Source organism: Solenopsis invicta, chromosome 4, assembly GCF_016802725.1.
Source record: "Solenopsis invicta isolate M01_SB chromosome 4, UNIL_Sinv_3.0, whole genome shotgun sequence".
NCBI lineage: Eukaryota > Metazoa > Arthropoda > Insecta > Hymenoptera > Formicidae > Solenopsis > Solenopsis invicta.
In genome coordinates, this window is record NC_052667.1 from 20,310,187 (window position 1) to 20,325,105 (window position 14,919).

Sequence of the window (14,919 nt, forward strand, 5' to 3'; positions counted from 1 at the left end):
TGTGTAAGAGAAGATTAGGATTAAGAAGTAATTCCTCGTCCCGTTCGCCCACATTCTCAAGATATCTTGAAACTTTTCATAATTATTTCAGATTAAATCTAAAAGTGGTGTATTTTTATTTTTCTTTAGAAGTCTGGAAGTTCTGTACAAACAAGATTTTATGAGACAACTTCTCCACCGAAACGTCAATCACGCAGATATGTAGAGAGGAAATGTCCCCGGTTCTCTCTCTCTTTCTCTCTCTTCCGCAATCCACGCAAGGAATTTTTAGCGGTCGACCAGTGAAAAAAATTGTCACGCGAGCGTATCTTCGCTTCGTTCGATTCGCTTAAAAGCTCGAATCATCTCGAATGTGCCGTCTCTCTAGTCCTTGACGCTGGCTGTAACGAGGCATCGCACGGCTGGCTCTCATGCCGTTTCGTTACCTGCCGCGGCGAGCGAGTCGTCGTCGTCGTAAGCCGTAAGTAACCGGCCACGGAGGAGATTACAGTACGAGCGTACGTTGAACTCTCGCGGCAGAGATAGCCGCCTCCTTCCTGCTTCTCGGCGATGCGAATGTCGACCTTAAGCTTCCGATGCGCGAAGGTCACGCCGCGGTGAAGATCATCGAACCCGGCCTGTCCGGCGATCGTGAATAAAACAGCTCGATATGACCGTGATCGGGGAAACTCGCCTAACTACGGGGAATAGAAGTCCTTGACGTCGTGAGCGACGCGACGCGCATCTCGATTCAAGAACGGCGATTAAATTTTCCTCCGACGGCAGAGGGAATCTCTTTCTACCATGTCGTGTCTAATAGAATCACGAAAAAAGCCAGAACTAAGCGCTCCAACATAATTTCATAAACCATAATTTAATATTGAACAGTGCGATTCTTTATCAATCCCTTCAGCTTCTAATAATAGCTCCTTTCGCTCGTTCTTATGCATATTACTTTATACAGTTTTCCACAAATGCAATTCTCAAATTTTAATTCGCTCTTTCTGATAATCGATATGTAACGTCTTGTACGCGTGAGTACAAGTTAGTTTCGATTAATTTAGAGAAGTTAAAGGAAACTTCGAATATAAAGGTGGAACTTTTATGATTGTAAAGCACCTGTCGAAAAGAGAAACGAACTTTCACTTAGGCGCTTTCGAGAGCGTAGGTATAGCGCCGTGGACATTTCTCACGCTTTCCTTTGTATCAACCCTTTCCTACGGACAAGAACTTAGATTACGGCCCAAGTTTCGAGAACAGTTCTCTCATTCGTCTCTTTTCGTTGAGAAAACTGAAATTCTGGCATATAGTAACATTTGTATATTTGTCGAGAATATTTTCTAGAATATTTCGTTGTCACAGTCTAGATTTGATCTCTCAACTCGAGACCACATGTACTGTTCTGGTATCTGTCGGTTTATCATGGAAGAATGACGTCTCAATAAGCAAGAAATACGTTTAACTCGTCCATTTGTAACGAAATAGTCAATATTACTCTTTAAAGCGCTCCCTAGACTATCAATAATATTGTACAATATTCTGTAGACAGTTCAAAACAAACTCAATATAGCTTCCAGATGATCAATAATATTGTGCAATAATATTGAGCATCTTGGGACCGCTTACATCTCGTCAAGTGGAAATTGAGTTTGCGCAATTACTCGAATGATTTACTACTTTGTAAGTTAAAATTCGTTTCTATAGAACTGAATAGGATTCCTGTAGGAGCGATTTTTAACTTTTATTAGAGCGACAAACTCAAATAATAGCACAAACTCCTTTCTTACCTTCTGAAACTGTCGTTTACTTTACGAGATTTAGAGAGTAGTAATTTTGATAATAAGAAAACCGGCCGTCTATACGTAATGTCCTATGATTACGTGCTCGACGTATTATAGAGGGAAGAAGGTTGAAATTCAATTATGAATTTCTAGCCGACAATATTGTACTCTATCTACCGAGTTCTACCGAGCCGGTAGAACTCGTTAGATTCCACTTGGAGCCGGCTTTGTAGTCGCTGCGATGACTGAACTTGCCTTAACATAAACGTATAAAAATCTTTTTTCCTTGCCTTTTTGCGAGATACCTAGGTCATCATTTTGATATTCACGTAATCTCCATGTATGCACTCAATCATAGAGTGAAACGTTACTCTAAAAGAGTGAAAACTGAACTTGTGCAATTGTTTGTTGAGTGATTCATTATTCTAATCAAAGTCAAAACTCACTCTTTCCGCCAATGTAAATTAACTTTGATCTCAGTTTAACTCACTCCTTATCTTTTTTCAATTTTTAGAACTAAAGACAGGTAAAGAGCAAGTTAAATTGATCAAAGTTAATCTGTGTTGGTGGAAATAGGCATTAGAGGACTGAATTGGAGTTCTTTAGGAGTCCAGTTCAGTCCTATAGGAGTGAATAGAAGAGTAAAAACTCTTATTAGTTGCACAAGTCCCATTTTCACTCTATGAGATTTGGAGAAGTAAGTTTCGTCTGTCGTGCCTTAATTTCGATGACGAGAGTCTCCACTTCACTCTCTTCAGATCCTCTCCGGTTAAATTCTCGGAATTTTTTATCATCTCAACGATCATATCGGACATTTACACACGTTTAATTCTAATCGGTCCCTTTCTCCTTATTACGATTTTATATGAAAGACTTTTTTTTTCTTTTCCCCGTTTACACTTTCCTTTCTGTACTTTCATCAGTTGGAAAGGATCCTATCCTCGGGCACCGGAGCTCTCTTGAACTGTGAAATCAGTGAAAATATCACTAATGAAAACAGTAATAGAATTTCACTAAGAAACAACAAGTATTGCACTGATCTTCATTAAAATATTCACATCTTGGACTTCCATTTTATCATATCTCGCTGAGATATTAATAATTCTTTCAATGAAGTCATATTCTAATTTACAGTGCTACACTTATAACTCGATCATCAGTGACGATTTACTATCTTTCAATGATAATACATTGATTTCCTGTCCTAGAGAATAGAATATTGCTCGCTCACCAGCTCGATATAACATTGGTCAACACTGTTTTTCTCGCACAATCAAGGACACGCATAATCGTCACGACAGATGATAAGAGCCCTACGTAATGTTCGCCGCCATGTTGGTGAATACTAGACGAATAGATTTGGCCGCGGGCAAAACCGCTCGTTCGCCAAGGTCGTAACGCATGACGCTGACGTCAGAGATCATTGACTTCTGGGGGCTCGACCTTCTCGCGTCTTCTCTTCCTGTCTCTCATTCGCGATCACCCATTTTAAATTCTCTCTCCCTCTCTCTCTCTCTCTCTTTAAATACCCGTTAATTTTATATTCGACTGTGCAGTTAAGCCAAGCTAAACGAAGTCCACGGGATCTTGGACTTCATGTGCGACGTTTCTTGTATTGAACGTTTCGTCACGTTTGCCGAAGACGAAAATTCCCGATCCGATTAGCCGCGATGTTGATGCATATTAATGCGAACTCCCGCGGCGAGAGAAAGAGAGGAAACGATGGTTCCTTATGTGTTGAAACCGTTACCGACAAAGGCAGGCGGAAAGAAAAATATCTCGTCCTTCGAAATAACAAAAGTCACGCCTCTACCGTTAAAGTCGTTTGTGTATTCTTTAAGGGAATTGCGCAAGCAGGCCGAGGATCATTCGATTCGACCCTGGATCTCCGCGCGGCCGCCTCTCCCCGACTCCGCTCTGTCCCCCTTTGCGCTACCGTATGCTGGTACTTGTAGTACTTCGCCTTCAAGGCCGATTTCGGTGTGTAGCCGAGAGAGAACTTTGTACTGCCGAGAGCTTTTCACGGGCTCGACATTAACATATAAACGAACTGTCCGCGCTTGTGATCGACGCCGTCACACACACGCACGCACGCGCACGCACACACACGCACACACACACACACACACACACACACACACACACACTCTCTCTCTCTCTCTCTCTCTCTGTCTCTGTCTCTCTTTCTCTCCGACGAACGTGGGTCCAAATGGACACGTGCGCGACTTACGACAATGACATTTATTTCTTACGCGGATAAAGAGGAGTGTTAATTGAATATACGCGAAGCGAGCGACTGGTAAACACGGTCGAATAGCTACAGTTGCATATGATTCGACGACGACGGGCATTTACTATGTCGAGCTGATAATCCATAATCACCGGATGTGTCTCACTTCTAAGAGTTCAACTGCCGTCGGGTTCAGTTTAACCAACGCCACCCGCGAAGTAGGAGGAGAACTCGAACGGGTTGCCTCGGTTTCATTTTTTATTTTTTTTTATTTTTTTTTAATGTAAAGGGAGACGTTCCGGTTGCCAGGAGAGGAGAAATTTCTTTTGTTGCAAGAGAGGCCCCGATCGTCTCGTTTCTTCTGGAAGTTCTGGAAATTCTTTCCGAGAATATTTTCCACCTACAAATATTTGACGTCTCTCGCGAGAGACCAGGTGGGGGACAGATTGTTTTATAAACTGTGAGCGGGGACACCCACGACGACGGCCGTGGACGCCGGTGGTGTTTGCGTAGGCGCACATTTTAGCGTAGTTAGATTAAGCTAGCTTCCACCGGGATAGACTCTGACGTGATATTGCATTTGAAGGTCTTATGTGCACAGGTGAAGGTGGTTAAGTTCAGCTACATGTGGACGATAAATAACTTCAGCTTTTGCCGTGAGGAGATGGGAGAGGTACTCAAGTCGTCCACGTTTTCAGCTGGGGCCAACGACAAGTTGAAATGGTAAGAATCGTGCGTCGATGGGGTCACGACGATCCCCGATACGGGAGCCGCGGGAATGGATCCGGGAAAAAGGAGAGAAAAATTGTTTAAGATTCTTTAGAAAGCAAGAAGGTCAAAGAACAAGCAATTAATTAGATAAAATATTATTATACATATAAATTGAGGAAAAAGTGGTATTACGGCCCTTGTTGGTATAATTGCCACTCGAGAGTCTTCGTTATTAAGTGAATTTTAATGAATATTTATAAAGTTTTTCGTTTAATAACGCGCCATTATGCAGTGACACTAATATGCTATTAGCCGACATTTTTACTTTCGAGTACCTTTTTGAAACTTTTAAGATATATTTTAGCGTTTAAGAATGTACGTGTCATATCTCAAAATATGACTAAAAATTTTTAAATTTTATAGATTGTCCTATTACGTTTGAGTAACTGCAAAACTTGAACATAATTCTTTTATTGGTTTCAAAGTTATTTAATTTTTTATTGTCTCGTTTTTGAAGTTTACATTTCGAAGTAGTTATTCAAATTGCTTGTAGTTCTGCTAATCTATAGTTACGACATGTATTATAGATTTTCAGTAACGCAGTTTTTATGCGAAGAAGATATGTGTTCACTGCATATATTCCGCAGTATTTTCTCTTTATTTTAAATTAATATATAATTTTATAATAAAACTCTGTATTTTTTTAAATATAATTCTTTAAATCTGTTTTTATGACAGGATTATATCATCCCTATTTTTTTTCGACCCATTATGCAGCGTCATTACATTTTTATAAATAATATTTTGAGCAATAAATATTTCATAACTTTAAGTCTAGAATCGAACAACATATTGACGATTGTAATTCGAAAATTTTTAATTTTTAAAATATAAATGATTGACTAAGTTGTATAAAATGTAAATGGTGGATAATACCATCTTCTCTGATATTTATAGTAAAAATGTTTTTATGCAACCGCATTCAATAATAATAAAGACATTTCGACTTCACTCAGTCATTAATTGAAAAGTAGATCAATATCTTTATTATTTATTTTTATGTATGCTGATTTTTTAATCATTGTTGATCGAGTAAAATTGAAATATATTTTCCGTACTATTATTAAAAATTATTAAATCAATTTTTTTTATTTTTTATCAAATTAAAGATGCACGTATCACAACTTAAAACGTACAAAAAAATAAAAATTTTATAGATTGTACTATCATTACGCTTGAGTATTTGTGTAAAATTTTAGCACATTTCTTTTATTGGTTTACAAGTTATTTAATTTTTTGTTTACTTTTGATTCTTATGTAAAATTGCATTTTCTAATACTTATTTGAAAATTTTATAAAATAGCATTACGGATTAAATCACATTTTTACATTTACTAATAAAAGTTCAATAAATATTTGTTCAAAAATTTATTTGAATCCAGTTACTTATTTAAAAGTTATTAATTTAAAATTGCAGCAAAATATGATCATTTTCACTGTATTTTTACTTACAATCGTCGTTTCGTTCTTTGCAGTTGGTTTCAAAGCCAAAATTCGAATATTCAACAATCGAAATCTTTTGTCGTTGATTAAGAGAAAAAAGCATAAATGATCCTAAGAAACCCGCAATTTTTAAAATTCAATAACTTTTATTTGTGGCCAAAACATCCTTAAGTGCATTCGTTCTTTGACCTCTTCTTCATGCTTCTATTATATTACTTCGATAAAGTCGAGCTTGAATTTAATATTTATTTGTTTAAGATTCTTTGCATTGCATACGAACCGAAACGAGGCATAATGTATCGCGGGCGTGAATCGCGAATCGCGAATTCCGAGTATTGAATTACGCGACGACGATTAGCGGAGACAATTTGCATCTATTGACACGTTCATTTGACGCTAAGTGGACGAGTCTGGGCGGAGGTAATAATACAGACCGTGTAATTCCGCCAGAAATTCCGCTTGCTTCGCAAAGTGGCGCGCTCGGAACATTGCAAATCGCGGCCTTTGTTCGCCAATTTGTCCGTAGTCCGGACAACTGATCCGGACACATGATCGGTCGATCCTCGAGGCAGCCTTGAGAGTCAGCATGGCACGCTCCATGCGCGCGTTTCACATGGAAAAACGTAGTGTCGGAAGCCCTAGAAATGAATCCGAGCTGCCGCCGCGTTTAGCGCCTAAATGAGCAGTGAGAATACGAGCCATTGTCTCTCGCCGACCGTGCCACATTCCCGGCTTTATCTTCCCCGTCTTCGCGCGTCTGGCACGGCACGCTCGGAGAGAAACGCGGTCTCGAGCGGCGGGACGAGACACCGCGCCGACACGCGATGAGAATTACTGGGTTGTGGAGCAACTTCCCAAATTTGGGTTTTATTATTGCCACGGAGGATTTTTTTTGGAAGGATAACAATATCGTAGATATCTATATTTTTCTCCTCGAGAAGTTGCTCTAAGCTTTTTATCCTTCCAAAAAATTTTGGGTGGTAATGACGAAACTCAAATTGGAAGAAAAGCCCCAACTTGGCAACTCTGCTAGGGAGGACCTTGGGGAAGAAGTAAATTTCGAGAAATTGTCATTCGTAACCAGAGAAAACAAATAATTGTGTCAATCGATGCGTTAAATTGGTTTCTAGGTGTCTAAGAGTGAATTCTAAGAATTTTCAAATCGAGGACCGGAGAACCTATAATCAAAGTCCGGTCACGAAGCGATTTTGCCAAAATTCTATGAAAGCGAAAGATATACATTCGCATTAGTGTGAATGAGAAAGAACTAGAATAAATGGTCCAATTATATTAACTGCCTTTAAAAGAAAAACCTTTTTCTTTTAAAATTAAAGTTTTAGTGTTGTAACAATAAGACTTCTTGAGAATTCAAGTAAATACAATTTATATAATGTAATAATATAATTTATATAAAAAAGCATTTACGAGAGAAGATCGAATGTTTAGTATTTAGGACATTGTAAGTAATTGGGCTATTTATCCTGTCTTTCTCATTTTTCTCTTTCTCTCTCTCTCTCTCTCTGTCTCTTAGAAATTGACAAAACTTATCGGACCAGTCAAAACTAGCTGTCTCATGACCAGACTTTGATTGCAGGGTCTTTGGGGAACAGAATTGCTAGATTGTGGAAGATTCCCCAAATTTGGGTTTTGTTATTTTACGGGAAATTTTATGGGAGAATAAGAATATTACAGATCTTTATGTTTTTCTCCCCGAGAAGTTTCTCTAATCTTTTTATTCTTCCACAAAATCTCCCGCGATAATAACAAAACCCAAATTGGGAGAAACCCCCAACCTGGCAACTCTGCTAGGGAGGACTTTGGGGGAGAAGTAAATTTTGAGAAATTGCAATTCGCGTCGATAGAAGACAAGAATCGCCGTTGAGCGCGGCAACGATCGTGTCAAATGATGCGCTAAATTGGTTTTTAGGTGCCTGAGAGTGAATCCTAAGGGCCTGGATGAAGAGAGCAAAGACTACCTGTCGCTGTATCTCCTTCTCGTTTCGTGCAACAAATCTGAAGTCAGAGCAAAGTTCAAATTTTCTATTCTTAATGCCAAAAGAGAAGAAACCAAAGCAATGGGTAAGTCGGCAGAAAAAAATGTTACGCGCGCAATTGATGTGTATAGAGAGCGTGTGTACACGTGCGGATGCAATGCAGGGTATTTTAAAGATTCTCGTCGACTTGGTATCCCAATGGCCGCGACTAACACGATTAATGATTTTCACGATGACGAAAGTTGGACACTATCAACCGCGTAGCGATAAGTCGGTACATGCGGTTGCAGAGAGACGCGACATGAATAAGTCTTTCTCGTTTTATTCTTACAGAGAGCCAGCGTGCTTACAGGTTCGTTCAGGGTAAAGATTGGGGCTTCAAAAAGTTCATCAGGAGAGACTTCCTTCTGGACGAGGCCAACGGACTGCTGCCAGACGATAAACTCACGATATTCTGCGAGGTATATACCTTTGTATGTCGATTGTAACATCTATTCGATCTTGCTACTCGCGCATGTCTTGTCGGCTGAGTACCTTTAACTTGTGTTATTTTTTTCAGGTCAGTGTGGTAGCGGACAGTGTAAACATTTCCGGGCAGAGTAACACGATACAATTTAAAGTGCCGGAGTGCCGGTTACCCGATGATCTCGGGCTGCTGTTCGAAAACCAAAAATTTAGCGATGTAACGCTCACTGTCTGCGGTAGGGAGTTCCAGGCGCACAAAGCGATTCTCGCAGGTGAGGCCCTGAAAACAGGATCTAGTTCATTGGTTATACAAAAAAAAAAGGAATATTTTTGTTTCGAGAGTATCCTTATTTTCGAAATGTAACTATTGAAAAAAGATTATATAGCAAATATTGAATAGAGATTATAATACAGACTTGCTCATATGAAAAAATTTTGTGTACATAAAAAGAACAGTATCAAACAAAAACTATTAAATTCTATTTAACACTCATTGTTTTATATATAAGCAAAAAATTACACGTTTGCATTTATATGAAATAATGATAATCTTGTTTAAATGTAATTTAATTTTCTTTAAAGAATTTAGTAATCTTAAATTTCAGTAAAACTATTTTTACTTCGATATTTATAATAATTATCTAAAGAGAACACTGTGATTATTTTGAGCAGAAATAGTATCAAATATTAATATCAAATTAAAATTAATACATTCTGTTTAACAATCATTGTTTTATATACATATAAGCAAAAATATGGAATCTTTCTTGAAGAATTTGATAATTTCAAATTTTACTATAATAATATATTTTTATTTTAACATTATATTAGTCATTTAAGATTTGCACAATATGACTATTTTGACAGTAATGGTATTACAAAATTCTAAATCTTGGTTTGAAGATATTGCCATTTTCTACAGTTTTTTCTCTTAACTTAATGAGAATTATTGAATAATTAAAATATATTTTTCTTCATGAAATTTTACAAAATTTCTTTATGTAAACAAATTAGGTTTGTTTGATAATATATAATTATTTCAATAGTTAACTTTGTGAAAATAAAATTATTTTCTAAACAAGAATGTTATGTTCCTGTACAGTTTTATAAAAAAAAATATATAATCTCATTATTTAATAATAATTTTTATGGGTTAAGAGGAAAAAATAAATAGAAAATAATATCTTTAAACCAAGGAATTAAAATTTTTTAATATTATTATGAAAACAATCATATTGTGCTTCTCAGAGGACTATTATAATATTGAAATAAAAATATAATATTGCTGAACTTTAATAATCAAATTCTTTAAAGAAGAGATTGTTATTTACACATGAAACAATGATTGCCTTAAGTAGAGTAAATTAATTTTAATATGACACTAATTTTATTCTGTATGTGTTGAAATGTACAACTAAATAAAATTAAATTTTAATGCACCGAAATACATGCATAAAGGAAAAAATTTGATTACATAAATTGGAAATCTACTACATTAAATCAAAAAGAAGGTTATAAATCAGATTATTTATAATTAATTTGAAGCATACCAAGTATAATTTTGCATTTTTATTTGCTTTTATTTGTAAGTTTTATTTCAATACCGAGAATCTTCTTTTACATTTTTACTAATAGTTAAGTCTATCAAACATTCTAATTATAAAAAATCGAGATTGTCCAAAAATTCTGATTAGTGTGATTAGAATGCATTTTTATATACTTGTTGGTAAACTAAAATATTTTAAATTATTTTCCATGTATTTCATCTCTTTGAGTAAAGTGGTAAATAAACTGCTAACGCATATATCTAAATAATTAATAATTACGCAATTACCTTTTGCAGCACGAAGTCCCGTCTTCTCGGCAATGTTCGAACACGAGATGGAGGAAAGAAAGAAAAATCATGTGGATATCACCGACGTGGATCATGAAGTTCTACGGGAAATGCTGCGATTTATTTACACCGGTAAAGCGGCGAATCTGGAGAAAATGGCGGACGATCTGTTAGCCGCGGCGGACAAATACGCGTTGGAGAGGCTGAAGGTAATGTGCGAGGAAGCACTTTGCACAAGCTTAGCCATTGAGAACGCGGCCGAAATCCTCATACTTGCCGATCTCCATAGCGCCGATCAGCTGAAGGCACAGGCGATAGACTTCATTAATACGTAAGTTACCGCGGGAGACAAGTGCTTTTGCGAAACCCCTATGTCAGCTCGTCGGCTAAAAAGATAATTTTGCTCTCCCGATGATCGGGTGTTTACTAGTGAGAAAAACCGGGAAAACATGAAATTTTCAAAGAATTTCTTTTAGTTCTTGAAAATCATGGATTTTCCTTTTTATATTAATACTCAGAAATGTTTTTAAATTCTATTTTTAAACTTAAATTCTGTCTCTCCGACAAAATTGTTTTTAATAATTTTTTCTTGATAATGTAAAATATCGATAATCAATTAGTGATAAATATAACATTTACGTACATCTCGTGTGTTTTCATTTTTATCAAAAAACAGTAACGATAGAAGACTGATATTGAAAATTGTTATTAAACAATGAGAATATATTTTCCCAATAAAACTACCCCCAAAAAAAGAGAGAACAATCTTGTTTTGAAAGTATATTTTCGAATATATCATTCTAAATTATAGCGTTATGTATTTAATCACTTTTTGAATTTTGTATTTCCAATGAAGATAGATTTATGTATTGTAATTAGATTGTTATATATCAGTTCATATTATTTCTCTTTAAATTTCTTTCACAAATTTAATATTCAAAACTCAAGTGGCTTCTCTTCATGCTTGTATGATTAAGAAAAATTAAAAAGTGTAATAAAATAAATTTATTACAAATTGCATTAAAATATTTTGTATCTTGAACAAAGTTAGAAAATCCAGGAATTCTCGGAGAATTTTTTTATGAAATTCAAGTAAACATCTTGAACGATCAAAATTATATTCTTTGGCTGTGCGGGTCAACTCACGACGGAACTCACAATCACTAATCCGCTCTTGAACGCTCTTGCAGACACGCGACGGATGTGATGGATACCGTGGGTTTTAAATCCATGGTGAGTTCCCATCCGCACCTGATAGCGGAGGCTTTCCGGGCTTTGGCGACCCAGCAGATCCCACCGATCGGACCGCCGAGGAAACGAGTGAAACAAAGCTGAAAGCAGTCACCGCTAACTCCGGGCACGACATCCACCTCGCCCCCACCACTTTTGCATCCCTCTTGAACCTTTGTGTACAGTGATATAATGAAGTATAGTAGTGCTAAATAAATGTTTCCTAGTGCGCCACCCTCTGGTCTAAAAGAAAAGTCGACAACAAGAGAATCGACGTGAGAATCATCATCCGATTGTCGACGGGCCTCGGCTGAGAGATCATTCAGAGATCGATGGGAGGGGAAAAAGAATCATTCTGTCCGTTCGATCGAAGGCGAGTTTTATAAAAGCGCTCTCATAAGCGTCAGTAATGAGAATTCGACATGATGCGACCAGCATCAGCGCGCTGCTCACTCCGTTTCCGCGCGTCAAAGAGAAGAACGAGACGTCCGAAAGCCTACGCATATCCGCATTCACATCCTCACATCCCCATTGACGAACCGTACTTCTCAGTCGGCCTGAGCGCGAATCAGTAACAGCAGCAGTAGCAACATCATAGTCGCATTGTGTTAATTTTCCTCCAAAGTCAACGCTGATGCCGATCGATCGCTTGGTGATACGTTCATACGTATCATCAGATTTATCATCGTTATCGTGAACTCGCTTTCGTTTCCATTATCATCGAGCGGATGGATCAGAAGCGAATGGTCGCACGAGACGTTAGAGACATGGAATTGTATAGCCAGAGAGGACCAAGGAAAGGCGAGGAGTTTCTCTCCACGTGACTCGCCGTCGCGATTGCCGTAACTACAACAATAACAACAACAATAACAACAACCCGCGATGCACGAAGGAAGTTGTGATAGACGTCGGCCAGACGATTTAAACATTTTGTTCCTTTGTCGAGAGAAAGCACGAGGAGGAAAGATGGATTAAACGGATGTCCCATAGCCGCCGTACGCTCGACGCGTCGAGCACGGAGAGAATTAGATACTTTGTTCGTTTCTACCGATAGTAGTGATCTTTTTTTTTAGTTATTAGCGCGTCTCAAACTCTTCCAAGACGGAGAAATCATTCTAGTTAGTGTTCTTTTTTTATGATCTCTTTCTCTGAACCACGTATGTACGATTTATTATTATATTATTACTATTAATGCTATGCAATCTGTGCCCCATGTATTTTTGTATATTTTTGTCTACAGATAAAGAAACTCGTCTCTCCCCCCTGTCCTTGTTGCCGCGATAAGCCCAAATTCCCCGTTTCCTCCTGTCAGTAGGCACAGTTTGTCTTGTTTTCTGGAGTATTGCATACTGTAAGCGAAGTGATAGGATCGAATTATTATTAATTATTATTATTAATGATTACGTTATTAAATTTAGGGTTGTCCATAATTTATCGGATCTACGTTGAATTATCACGGGGATGTCTCGCGCGCGCGCATAATGGTTACATTGTGTTATTTTATAGACGTTTACGATCTACAAGTTGATAACGTTATTGAATAAAAATGGACGAGAAAAACGAAAGAAAAAAATATTTTAAAAAAGTCATGTAAAATAGACAACATTAGTCAATTATAGCGCGGAGCGTCACTCGCTCCTTTCTGATTTTGTGTTAATTTGATTACGGTCCGCAAAATTGCGTGTGCGGTCAAGGAACTGAATTATGGGCAACCGACAAAGGCGAAAAAAGTAATAATCAATTGTTTAGTACCGTGTACTGGCTTCCTGATCCTCCGATCTTTAGCTTTACCGAAAGCCGAGTTTTAAATATGTGGGAATACTTATTACCATTTACACATCATTAATGATGACGATTAATGCCATACATGTTCTGTGATAAGACCACTTGTAATTACTGCAATTGTATAATCGATCCTTTCTAGAGACAGATCCCTTCCCTCCCCACCCCCATGACGATCCTGGCAGCCAGTGAATTTACTTGTTATATAAAATACATACGGTAAGCGACAGTCGTTGTATCCGGACAGTCCCAAACCTAGTGCGCGTCACTAACGATTTTAAGATTTTTACACTGTACATATCCGCTGGTGTATTTTATAAGAACAGAACAAACTCACGTACGAGAAGCCCATACTTTTACGAAAAAAACTGTACAATAATCAGTGTATGTTATTTTTGTTTCAATTTTACAGACTACGCTAAGCTCATGTTCCTTGAAAAAACACTATGCTTTAACTCGAAACTGTAATGTAAAACGCCGAAAAGTTGATGCGGATTAAGAAGTTACGCGTTTGCCGTAGCGTCGTCGAGCGATGCGATCGATCGCGTCAATGATCAAAAATTGTGAAGCGATGGAAATCTAGTTAGGGAAATTTTCCACCGTTTTTCTACCGTTGATCTTTTTATTTGGATCTTGGGATGATAGGTAGGACTTAAATAAGAAGAAAAGAGAGTAAAGATAATAGATACGAAAGCGGTGTAGTAGCGATTTAAGGAACAGACTTTAGCTGTGTTGGATTCACATTAAAAAAAAATCTGCGACCATTCTCCGATTCTCATATCTATCTTTGGGACTGTGCGGCGATTTCTTTGGTGGAACACACGTAACGTTGAATGTCTTTTCCTAGAGAAAACAAAATAAACTGGAAAAAAAAAGATAATGCGAGAGCAGAGTAAAGCTAATTCCGAGATAGACAATTCATAAAGTACAGAGAGAAGAAAAACACATATACACAGATGTAGGCGCAATTCCGTACGAACCCGCAGCAGGAATAATACGAGCGTATGACTGGATATAATTTGATAAACTATTAAGTACAAGTAAGACAAGTGTTACCTCATCATGATGAAAGCCGGCGCGTGTTGTCGGTGATCGCGATCACCGTCGCCTCTAGCTACTACCGCACGCCCGCTCTCTGATACACACATACAAACACACACATCCGTTGTATATTGCATTTAAAAATTCAAAGCGCTTTTTTGTAAAAAAAATTTATGGTTGCGGTAGTGGCTGATCTGCGAGAAGTGTCACGCGCGCCGCTCATTGAACCCAGCTCATACACGCAGACATTCATTTTCCATTTTACTTTAAGTCATTGCACCACATCAAATAAATGACATTTTCATTATATAACAACGGAACGTGATTTTTTATTACCCTTCTAGCGCGTTACGATTATTTCGAACTTGG

General features: G+C 37.6%; 1 protein-coding gene across 10 annotated transcripts in view; it reads left to right on the plus strand.

Annotated features, from left to right (window-relative positions):
* Window positions 1–14,859, plus strand: part of LOC105205822 (protein roadkill) — a 150,944-nt gene extending 136,085 nt beyond the window's left edge. For 5 of the 10 annotated variants that reach the window (XM_039448220.1, XM_039448221.1, XM_039448214.1 and 2 more), the window contains 6 exons: window positions 4,577–4,713; window positions 8,132–8,283; window positions 8,532–8,671; window positions 8,758–8,935; window positions 10,507–10,828; window positions 11,688–14,859. In XM_039448220.1, the coding sequence (XP_039304154.1) occupies window positions 4,577–4,713; window positions 8,132–8,283; window positions 8,532–8,671; window positions 8,758–8,935; window positions 10,507–10,828; window positions 11,688–11,832 (1,074 nt within the window). In that variant the 3' untranslated portion in view covers window positions 11,833–14,859. The remainder of the gene's footprint in view (window positions 1–4,576; window positions 4,714–8,131; window positions 8,284–8,531; window positions 8,672–8,757; window positions 8,936–10,506; window positions 10,829–11,687) is intronic. The other 5 variants (XM_026138327.2, XM_026138328.2, XM_011175348.3 and 2 more) reach the window with 3 other exon arrangements.
* Window positions 14,860–14,919: the final 60 nt, after the last annotated feature.